Source organism: Mastigoproctus giganteus, chromosome 9 (assembly GCF_048544385.1).
Source record: "Mastigoproctus giganteus isolate SK-2022 chromosome 9, ASM4854438v1, whole genome shotgun sequence".
In the NCBI taxonomy this organism is placed as follows: Eukaryota; Metazoa; Arthropoda; class Arachnida; order Uropygi; family Thelyphonidae; genus Mastigoproctus; species Mastigoproctus giganteus.
In genome coordinates, this window is record NC_143583.1 from 212,093,429 (window position 1) to 212,105,724 (window position 12,296).

The 12,296-nt window shown below is 37.9% G+C and overlaps 1 protein-coding gene across 1 annotated transcript in view; it reads right to left on the reverse strand.

Moving 5' to 3' along the window:
• Positions 1–12,296, reverse strand: part of LOC150081103 (laminin subunit alpha-2-like) — a 707,948-nt gene that overhangs the window by 106,815 nt on the left and 588,837 nt on the right. The window contains exons 54-55 of the mRNA XM_090380924.1: positions 3,456–3,576; positions 2,952–3,143 (exon numbers count right to left, since the gene is read on the reverse strand). Coding sequence (XP_090237050.1) covers positions 2,952–3,143; positions 3,456–3,576 — 313 coding nt within the window. The remainder of the gene's footprint in view (positions 1–2,951; positions 3,144–3,455; positions 3,577–12,296) is intronic.

A 12,296-nucleotide genomic window follows, 5' to 3' on the forward strand; every position in this document is an offset into this window, starting at 1 on the left:
GTGTGAGATGCATATGAACGACTGGGCATGGTCAACATAACCTGTCTACGTGCCTCAGGGTATGTGACTTTGTGTTCAATTTTATATTTTTGAATTTTTTTTCCTGTTTTCCACATTTCACAGGATTTTGAAAATGCTGGGTGACTTTCTTTGCAGTTGGGGCAAATGGGACTTGATGCTGAACAGTCTGCTTGTGTATGTTCCTTGGAACCACATATAGGACAAATAGCTTCTCCTCTGCATGCTTGTTGGGAATGTCCATATTTTTGACATTTAAAACAACGAATGGGATTAGGAATATAAGCCCGAATTCGGCAGTTTAAATAGCCAGCTTTTACTGAGGATGGCAAATCTGGGGTACTAAAGGTTAAAATGATTGACCTAGTTGGGACGAGATTTCCATCTTTTTTAGTCATTATGCGTTTGGCGTTGGTTACTTTTTGATTACTCAGTTCTTGAACTAATTCCTCTTCTGATATTGTAAGTAGGTCCCATTCAGTTATAACGCCTTTCGAGGAATTTAAGGTGTTATGTGGAGTAATGGATACTGGCAGGCCACCGAATGTCGTTGTTTTGAGCAGCCACTCAGAATGTTTGGAGTTGGCTGTTTCAATTAATAGGTCTCCAGATTGCAGTCGTTTAACCATTTTTGGTGTTCCAGCAATTGACTCCAGAAATCTTTGGATGACAAATGGTGATAATTTTCCAACAGGTTGGTTGGAGAGAGAGTGTATCACCAGAAAGTTTGGCATTTCATTGCACTGCACTTCTCTTCGGAGCCTTTTTGGTTGGTTCAGGTCTTCATTGTTTGGTTTATCTAGCCTTGAGTTTGAAGGCCCAAGAGGTGGATATTCATTTTTATCCATCGTTGCTCCTTTTAGCCCTGGGGGATAACTTTTCCCCCAGATTACCGGCCCCGCCACGGGGAGGCAGGAGCAGTGCCACTCGGAGGCCAAGCGGTTGAAGTGTTAGTTGATTAATAGAACAAGAAATATAGGAAAAAGAAAGGTGTTTCCTTTCTGTGTTCTAACTAGTGGTTTTCAAGTATAGAACTAGTTTTAAAGAAAAGCTGTTGATAGAAATGTAGGAACTTAAAAGGAAATAACTTCAGTCACTTTACAAGAGCTCTCTATTTATCACAAGAATATCGCTTGGCCTCGAAATACGCTTGGCACCCGGGGCCTAGATCCTGTTGCAGTAGCACACTGCCATTACTGTCATTAACAACCCTGCCAACCTTTGTATCATCTGCAAACTTCGACATTAAGCCTGATATACCTTCATCAATATCATTGATAAATATACAAAACAACAGTGGTCCCAACACCGAACCCTGTGGGACTCCACTAATAACATTAGTCCACGAAGAGCAGCCATTGATTACCAGCACCCATTGATTACCACCCTCTGTCTTCTCCCACTTAACCATCCTTTTATCCATTGTAGCAACTTACCCTTAATACCATTCTGCTTCAATTTTTACAGTAGTCTTCTATGCGCAACAGTGTCAAAAGCTTTCCTGAAATCCAAATATATGATATCAAAATTATTTTTTGCATCCAGTTCCTTTGTAACCACATCATAATATCCTATCAAATTTGTCAGACAAGATGTTCCGTTAACAAACCCATGCTGTGTCTGAATTATTGCCGCAGTTTTGTCTAGATGATCCTGCAATGCATCTTTAACCAGTGACTCCATTATTTTACCCGGAACAGAAGTTAAACTAACTGGTCTGTAATTACTTGTGTCACCCTACGATCCCCCTTTGTGAACTGGGGATACATTTGCACATCTCCCGTCCGTGGGAACCTCCCCCGAGTCCAAGGATGCGCTCATAATTATGGCTAAGGGTTTGCTTAGTTGCTTTGCCGCCTCCTTTAATATAACTGGATAGATCCCATCCACACCAGGTGCTTTTCTTATGTTTGACTTCAACAATTTCTCCTCCATTTTGCTCTCAGTTATTACAAAATCATTAAGTATCCTGCTACAATTTGATAACCTTCTGCCATTTTCAAACCTTAATAATTCCTCATGTGTGAATGTAGATGCAAAATACTCATTCAGTTTGTTTGCTATCTGAGCAGGATCATCAACAGTCGAACCATCGATGTCAAGTGGACCAATCAGATTCACCCCCTTCCTTTTTGAGTTTATATAAGTAAAGAAATCCTTGCTGTTTTTCTTAGCATCTTTTGCCAAGGATTTCTCGTAATCTGCCTTCGTCTGCCTAACCTCCTTTGTGACCTGATTATGATAATTACCATACCTGCAATGCTGCATCTATGGTAATTATAGTGCACTGCTGTCCTTAAGAAACTTGCCTGTCCCTACAGAAGTGGCAGCAGCTAAACTAGCTTCTCAAGAATAGTATTCTAAACCTTAAGTTAATTTTTTTTAAATAAAACTGTACAGTTTGAATAACAGCAGTTGTCAGCTGTGATTAAAAACAACCAATAAGACATGTCTCAGATTATGATTATAAATAAACTGCCTAAACATACCAAGAGAGTTTGATTCATGTCAGAAAGCTTAATGCTTTGAGATGTGGGTAAGTTTTCCTCAGTTATATTTAATTCACATAGTCATATTTCCCAATAATGATACTAAATTTTTTAATTTTATCTATTTATTTAAATTTTCTTTTGTTAAACCTTAAGACTTTATAGTGTGATGTTTGGGAAAGTTTCCTGAAGTGAGTAATATGCTATATTGAAGTAATATGAACAGTATTTCAAAACTCCACTAGAATACTGACTGCATAATCTTTCTATATAATAAGGTTGAAGATCTATGCATATTACCAGCTGGGTCATAAAGTATAGGGCTTCAAAATTTGGCATGGGCCAAGTTCAATGTAACAGGGTGAAGTTTTATTGTAAGAGTAAATTTTCCTTATTAATAGCCCATATAAGGTGGCAGAACTGCTAAGACACCTATGCAATTACCCCTTTCTTTTCTTCTGAAAAACTAGAACCTTTAAGAGCTTCAGTTTCTTTGTCATCTTCAAAGGTTGACAGAAGTAAGAGTGCATCCTTCTGGTATGTGAGAAAAGAGAATCCAAAGCTAGCATCTGACTGGAATGGCTGTCCTTTTAGTTCCAAATAACCAGATCCTTTAAATGTAGCTACTTTCAGATTCTGAAAAAAAAAAAAAAATAAATATATATACTATGTTAAGATAATACCAACTTTCACATCAAAAACTTAATATAAATCCATAATTTTTCCAACCATTGTATTTTAACAATACGTTCACCCCCACTCTTTATTTAAAAAAGTTAAATACTGTTAAATTAATTACTATTAATACAAAGAAACTGCTCATACTATTGTTAATATAGTTAATACAAAGAAATTGCTAATATATTAGTTTTTACATGTGATTACTAATTTCTTAATTGAAATTTTTATCAATATTTTTTGCCAAAATCATATTAATTTAAAACATACTTTATCTTTGCATCCTGGTTCCACATCATAATAACCACTTTTGGATAAATCAAGAGGTGTGGTATCTATCTGAAGATCTTTCATACACCCTAGAAATTTAGTAAATGTGATGGTAGGCCATCTAAGAAAAGAAATTTACATATTAAACATTATACATGGTAGACTTCTAACAATTTATTAACATTTTAGAAGTCATGTCTTGCTATTACACTAGTTTGAACACAAAAAAAAAAAAAAAAAAAAACAAAGTTTTAATAGGATAACCTAAACTGATACTTTAAGAGAAATTGCCATCATAACAATTTTGTGATATCTAATTTTAGTGGATAGCTAGAATTATAAAACAGTTTCTCATTTAAGTTTTTCCATCTCTCTAAATAAATTCAAACTATTATACTGTAAATGAGTCAATGAAGCAAATTATTCTTAGTTATTATTGGTATCATTGGCAATAGGAATGAATGAATGAAATATTTTTCAATATGACTATTGCAAGGAACTGTAAAACCAGTTTAACCAGTTAAAGGTGTGAAGAGAGAATTATTACTCATGTAGGGACTAACTATATTAAACAAACACGATCTGACCATTTGTTGGATAAATATAGGATAAAGCTGAAAAAATGGTGCAAGTTAGGTTAGAGTGTGTGTGTGTGCGCACACACACACACACAATTCTGCCAAGACACAATAGGCCGAATTACATGCTGAAAGCTTGTAGATTAACTCAATCTTGAAGGAATCTGAAAGATTCAGAATCTATTTTGTAGAGATGTTATTCATTTGAACAATGGTGATGCAACGATTTTTGCCAGTATCATTGAGGATAATGGCACCACTAAGTAATTTATTTTATTTTGTGGCACCCCTACTCAATTTTCTGCCTGTTATATCCCATTCTCTCTCTTTATATATATATAATATTAAAAATATATGTTATATGATATTTATTACAATAATAATTATCAAAATTACATTTATAGAATATAAGTAAATTAATAAGAGGAGTTTACCTCAATATAGTACGTGGAACACTTCCGTATGATACCCTCCAGAAATTAAAACGGAAAAAACGAAAAAATCGACAACTTACCGGTACATTAAAGTAAAATATAAATAATTAAATAATTAAAGTAAAATATAAATAATTAAATAATCAATTTAACACAATTCAAAATCAATTCAAAACAATTAAAATTCAAATTAACGCAATTAAAAGAATCTAACGAAAATATTCAAAACGATTTTCCTTCCTGAAGCTGACAATGCTTTTCGACCGACTGTCGTGATCACAGGAATGAAAATTACCGAATCAGGCTAAACCTGCAACTTAAATAGTGATTATATGTCTTCGCGCATGCGCGTAAAGGTCCACGCATCGGAGATCAAATATGGCCGCCGAACATTAACAGAATTTTCGTGTAATTTAATTTCAACGGTTTCTGCAATTAATAGTCGCGTATAACCCCCCGGGGGCTCACATCTGGTGAGTATGGGCTTGGCACACCCAGGGTCCTGAGCTGGATATCATCATTCTTCTCTTTCTTGGTGATTCCCTTCTACTTTTGACTGACTCTCTCTCTCTCTCTCTCTCTCTCAGGGTAACTTGGGAATGTTTTTTTTTTTCCTGGTGCAGCATAAGCCTCAGGCTTCCTTGCACCATATGGGTATTAATAATAATAATAATAATAATAATAATAATAATTACGTTGAACGTTAAGTATTTTGGCCTCGTTAAATAAAAAAGTATGTTTTTCGTTAATGGCATGAAAGGCTAATTCTGACGCTGCTGAACGAGAAGCACGAACTGAGGCTTCGTGTTGATTTACACGAATATTAAGCGAAAACCGCGTCGAACCCTGGTAAGACGAGTCGCAATCACCGCAAGAAATGTTGTATACTAGATCATTAATTTGTGTTGCGAACGCGGAAAGAACCGAGCGATTGTTCAGTATAGTGTGTAACTTCCGTATAGGCCTAGCTATAATTTTAAATTCGGTATCTTTAAAGAATCTGTTAAGCTGTTTGTGCCACTGTTCAACATATGGGACAGAAATAAAGTATTTTTTGATATTACTATTGTTGATTGGTGTAGTATTTTTTATCCTATTCTTAGCTTGTACCCTAATTCGATTTATTGTGTTAATGGGATAACCCCTGTTCAAGAATCTGCTAGTTAATATTTGTATTTCTGAGTCCAAAGCAGAATCCGTCGTTGAATATTTATAGGCATTTAGAAATTGATTAAAGATAATCGATCTTTTGTAGGTAAACGGGTGGTAGCTATTATAATGTAGAAGCATACCGGTGTTTGTGGGTTTTCGATAGATGCTAAATTGTATTTTGTTCGAGTCACGGGTAAGCGTGAAATTTTGTCTCTGATTCATACTATTTATAGAATATATAATTTTATTCTTTATATAGAGATATTCTTTAGATATATTATAAAGAATATATTCTTTATATCTTACAAGTAAACATCAATTATAGATCACCACAAAATTAAAAAGATACTGTACATCTTTTTATAATGAAGTAAAAATATAAATTAAAAAATAATAAGTTTAACTAACTTAAACCCAAATTACATGGCACCCCTGGAATGGTGTTGTGGCACCCTAGTTGAAAACCACTGCTTTAAGAGTTCATGGAAACTGCTAAAAACCCACTTCCACTTCACCCCTCTGTTCGTTCAAAATACCTGTCCAGCTGAGCCTTAAACTTATTTAGGCTATCAATCTCCACCACAAGGGATGGAAGTCTGTTCCACCAACCAACCACCCGCTGGCTAAAGGCAAATTTCCGCACGTCTATCCTACATCTGTCTTTCCTCAATTTGAATTTATGCCCTCTCAGGTGATTTTTCTGAGCTAGAGGAAGAATCCCATCAGCATTGAGCATGCTTAAACCATTCAAGGCTTTATACACCTCTATCAGATCACCTCACTGGTGCCTAGTCTCCAGACACTGTAATTTGCAAAACTTAAGCCTTTCTTCGTAAGAGCACCCCTTTGTTCCATTCACTAATCTTGTTGCCCTTCTCTGTACTCGTTCCAGCAGCTCTACATCCTTCTTGAAATGACGCCTCCAGACCTGTATACAGTACTCTAGGTGTGGCCTGACCATTGCCTTATACAATGGAATAATCACCTCCTTATCCCTGCTGGAAAAATTCCTGTATATCATTGACAATACTCCATGAGCTACTCTTGCAGCCCGTCTGCACTGCTCAGAGAACTTCATATCTGCCTGCACAACCACCCCCAAGTCCCTTTCATTCTCTACCACTGTCAGTGTAGTACCACAGAGTTGATACGTTGCTCTGGGGTTGCTGTTTCCCATGTGTAGTACTTTACATTTGTCAATGTTAAACTTCATTTGCCACCTCTCAGCCCATCTGCTCAACCTTTCCAGATCCTGTTGCAGCAGCATAGTGTCAGTAGTGTCCTTGACAATCCTGCCAACCTTTGTATCGTCGGCAAACTTGGACATTAAGCTTGATATACCATCATCAATATCATTTATAAATACAGAAAACAATAATGGACCCAACACTGATCCCTGAGGGACTCCACTAATAACATCAGTCCACGATGAGCAGTGTCCATTGATTACCACTCTTTGTCTTCTCCCCCTCAACCACCCCTTTATCCATAGCAGCAATTTGCCTCCAATGTCACACTGCTCCAATTTGTGTAGCAGTCTTCCATGTGCAACAGTATCAAAAGCCTTTCTAAGATCCAAGTATATAATATCAAAGTTATTCCCTGCATCCACTTCTTTTGTGACTGCATCATAGTATCCAATCAAGTTGGTCAGGCAAGACTTCCCCTTAACAAAACCATGCTGTGTCTGAGCTATAACTGAAGTCTTGTCTAAATGATCCTGCAGTGCTTCTTTAACCAGTGGCTCCATTAATTTTCCTGGAACAGAAGTTAAGCTCACAGGTCTATAATTACTTGTGTCAGCCTTTGATCCTCCTTTGTGAATTGGGGTCACATTTGCACATTTCCAGTCTGTGGGTACCTCCCCTGAGTCCAAGGAAGCTCTCATAATTATGGCAAGGGTTCGCTTACTTCCTTTGCTGCCTCCTTTAATATAACTGGATAGATCCCATCCACCCCGGGTGCCTTTCTTGTGTTTATCTTCAACAGTTTCTCCTCCACTTTACTCCCAGTTATTTCAAGATTCTGTAGCTTACTGCTAGAGTTGAATACACCTCTGGCATTCCCCTTGCTGAATAACACCTCATGTGTGAATGTCGATGCAAAATATTCATTTAGTTTGTTAGCTACCTGAGCAGGATCATCAACAGTTGACCCATCAATATCAAGTGGACCAATCTGATTCATCCCCTTCCTTCTAGAGTTTACATAAGTAAAGAACTCTTTGCTGTTTTTCTTTGCATCCCTTGCCAAGGATTTCTCGTAATCTGCCTTCGCCTGCCTAACCTCCTTTGTAACTTGGTTGCATATCAACTTGTATCTATCATAGGCTTCTGTGTCATGTGTTAATTTGTAAGTATCCCATGCATTTTTCTTCTCTGCCATGTGCCTCATTAGTTCATCTGACATCCATTTTGGCCTAAACCTTGAACAATATTTCTTAGTTGGTATGTAAAGCCTAGTAGCTTCCAAGATAAGTTCTTTGAATGCTTCCCATTTTGAATTTGCTGTTGGTAACATCATCAGTTGGTCCCACTGTATAGAATTTAAATACTGTCTCAGTCCATCGTAGTCACCTTTACGGAAGCAATAACCCTTCCCTTTAATTAGTGTTTATTGCCACAACAGCTGGTGTTGGCAAGATGTCCTAGAAAAGTTTCAAATGAAAGGGATGAGAAAGATAGGGGAAACAAGTTTAAATAATTTCAAGGGCTGTGGCAGGCAAGTAAATTTTAGAGGAATACTCGGTCTTAACTGTGCCTACAGTAACAGCAATATATTGCAAGGAAGAGCCACAGGCTTTTGCTGTACAAGCCAGAAGTAGATCAGGAAAATACAAATTATTTACTTCCCTCTGCACATAGGTAACTATCCAGTTAACCTTTAAATTTATTCACATTGTCAGCTTCAACTACCCATGAGAGCAACCTGTTCCAGCAACAACAACTCACTGACTAAAAGAAGACTTCCTACAATATAGATTAAACCTCTTCCTCTGTAATTTGCATTTGTACCCCCAAGTTCTGGAATTCTCTGTGACAGTGAAAATTCTACCCTCATTCATTTTATTAACCCCTCTCAGAAGCCTTATAAACCTCAATCAGTTCACCTCTGTGGTGCCTTGCTGCCAAGCTCTGTAGCTGACACATATGAATCCTTTCCTCATATGGTCACTCTTTTGCCAATCTCACATGAAAGTTGCCCATCTTTGGATTCTTTCAAGAAGCTCAATGTCTTTTTTCAGATGAGGTTTCCATACTTGAACACAGTATTCCATATGTGATCTTACAATTGCTTTATACAGTAGGACTATGACCTCCATATATCTACAGGGTAATGTTTGATAAATCACCAACAGAATACCGTGGGCTTTACTAGCTGCCTGTTTACACTGCTCAGAAAACTTCATATCTGTGCTTATTAGAACTCAAGTTTTTTTTTGTTTTTTCCTCTACTGTTTTTAATTTGACCTCACCAAGTGTATAATTTATTTTTGGGTTGCTATTCCCCAAGTGTAAGATTTTGCATTTTTCTGCATTAAACATAGCTGTCACTTTTCTGACAGCTCTTGCAGCTTCCAAGTCGCCCTGAAGAAGTGCTGCTTGGCACCTATCATTAACTACTTCACCAATCTTTACGTCATCTGCAAATTTTGACATCAAACCTTCTATCCCATCATCAATATCATTTATGAAAATCAGGAACAACTGTGGTCCAATAACTAATCCTTGGAGGACTGGCTTCTGACTTCTAGACCAATCTGAAGAAGATTCATTAACCACAACCCTCTGCATTCTACAGCCACCCAGCAATCCATCTTAGAATTTTTCCAGTAATTTCAACATTTACAGCTTATACAGTAATCTCTCATGAGGGACTGAGTCAAATCCCTGGCTAAAATCCAAATAAACTGTTGAAATTGTTCCCTACATCCAGCTCATGAGTCTGTCAAAATGCCTACTAAGTTAGTTAAACATGATTTTCCCTTAAGAAAAAAAATCATGTTGTATTGTTGTTGTTATTTGGTTTTTAGAAGCATTAGCAACTAAGGCCATATTGCTCCGGGGATATGCGGTGGTTATTCCTTATTCCCTGACCTTTCTGCATCCTCCATATTTGGTGGATCACAGGCTCGAACCCCAGTCTAATCAAGAAGCGTGTGCTACACACTGGTGCTCCTGCCCATTTGGCTACGGAGGTGCCCATCATATTGTATGCTATCTATCTAAATTCTCTGTATTGCACTCTTAATCACTGCTTCTAAGATTTTTCCACCACTGAAGTCAGACTAACTGATCTGTAGTTACAAACTTTGCTCTTAGAATTGTGCCTTTATGTAGTGATGATATGGTGGCAGTTTTCCAATCAAAAGGAATTTCCCCTGAGTCCAAAGTTGTCCTCATAATTAATTTCAATTGTTCAATATACACCTGGCAGCCTCCTTCAAAATTACTCATTATATGCCATCAACTCCAGGAGCCAGGAGTATTGTCAATAAAATGGTAAATTTGAACCCCTGGTTAGGAGAACTAATGCTGACATAATATGGCTAACAGAAACATGGTGCCACCCTGAAATTGAGGTTGGTTGGTTGGATTTTATTGGCGCATTAGCAACTAAGGCTATAATGCGCCAAAACCTGGTCATAAAAAAAGTAAAACTTTCGGTGGCCTAATGAATTAGGTCACTAAATCAAGGTATAAAAACAAGTATAAACTGGAAAAGACAAATATCAATAAACAAGTAACAATTTTTTAAATATTAATAAAAAGGCTTACTGATTTCAAAAAGCTAAAAACAGCAGACATATGGTCATCGTTGGATAAAATCTGACTTAGTGTATGCGGCTCAGTCAGATGGTTAAAAGCGGTAAAATGGATATTGCTAAAATCAGGACAGTCAATTAAAATGTGTCTGATTAATAAAATTGTGCCACAGGACTCACACATAGGAGGATCATCAGCCCTCAGCAAATATGAATGAGTCAAATGACTATGTCCTATGCGGGTCCGGGCAAGAACAACTTCCTCCTTACGATTCCTGTGCAGACTAGACCGCCATGGTTCAATTACAGGCTTTATACGATATAATTTATTTGTAGTCTGTCCATTCCATGAATCCTGCCATTGGGAGTGTATCTTTTGGTGTATTATTTGTCTGTAGTCTGTATAGGGGACTGACAGGCAGCGGTTATTATTGGGAATTGCTGATTTGGCTGCGGTGTCAGCCAAATCATTTCCCCTAATCCCAACGTAGCTAGGAATCCAGCAGAAGCAGATATCATATTCACGTTCACGGAGGAAGTGAATCTTCTGCTGAATGCTAGACAGAACTGGGTGAGAATTATATCTCACAGTTATTAAAGCCTGTAACATACTGAGAGAATCGGAATATAAAATGAACCATTGGTATAGGCATTTACTAATGTGATCCAAGGCTAACTCTATAGCGTGCAGCTCTGCAGTAAATATGCTGCATTCAGAGGAAATCTGCTCTGATGTAGTGCTGTCTGTAAAGACATCAGCAGATCCCACATATGATTCCGATTTCGAACCGTCTGTGTAAACTGGCGCGAAGTCAGAATGTTCAGCTCGGTGTGCTGAATGAAGCTGCAGGTAGACAGATGATGAAGTGTCCGACTTTCCCAAATTTCGAAGGGACAAGTCACATGTTGGAACATGAGCATGCCAGGGTGGAAGGGGTTGCTTCGGTGTTTGGGCAACCTTGTCTACCTTGATATTAAGTTCTTTGAGTAGCTCTTGGAGACTAATACCAAAAGGACGATTGGCAGTCTTACGGGTGTTGTACAAATTTTCCCATCGTGGCTCAAACACGAATGGCCACGTAGGATGGTCTGGCAGGGATTTCGGTTTTAAAGCATACTTTAGAGACAACTGAAGCGATAATGGTGGTTCGTTTGCTTCAACGTATAAGCTCTGGACAGGAGATGTTCAATATGTTCCAATAGCGATACGGAGAGCCTGATGATGGACAGGATCCAGCCATCGAAGTACACTGTCTCTGGCCGAATTGTATACCAGGGACCTGTAATCTAATCTGGATTGCACAAGTGCACGGTAAATGCGTAATAGGGTGCATCGGTCTGCACCCCAAGATGTAGAGGAGAGAGAGAGAGTGCAGAATATTCAGACCTCTTGTGCACTTTGTGCGGAGCTGACGGATGTGATCCAGAAAGGTCAGCTTTTTATCAAATACGAGTCCCAAGAATTTTGTGTCCATTGCTACTGGAATATCATTTTTTCCGAGCCTTAATTCAGGTTCAGGATGATGATTAAGCTTACGACAAAAGTGTACACAAACGATCTTCTACGGCGAGAACCTGAATCCATTAGATAGAGCCCAGGAATTTAGGCGATCAATGACTTTTTGCAGTTGTCTTTCTATAACCCTCATGTTGCATGACTGACAAAATATGCTAAAGTCATCAACATAGAGGGCACTCTTTACAGTTGGAGGAAGTTGTTCGGTGATGGAATTTACTTTGATGGCAAAAAGCGTGACACTTAATACTGATCCTTGTGGTACTCCCTCCTCTTGACAGAAGGGACGAGAGAGAGAGTGAGGATTCCACACGAACTTGGAAAGATCGATTGGCTAAAAAGTTTAATAAAAATGGGGAGATGCCCTCTAAGACCAAGGCTATGCAAATGTTTTAA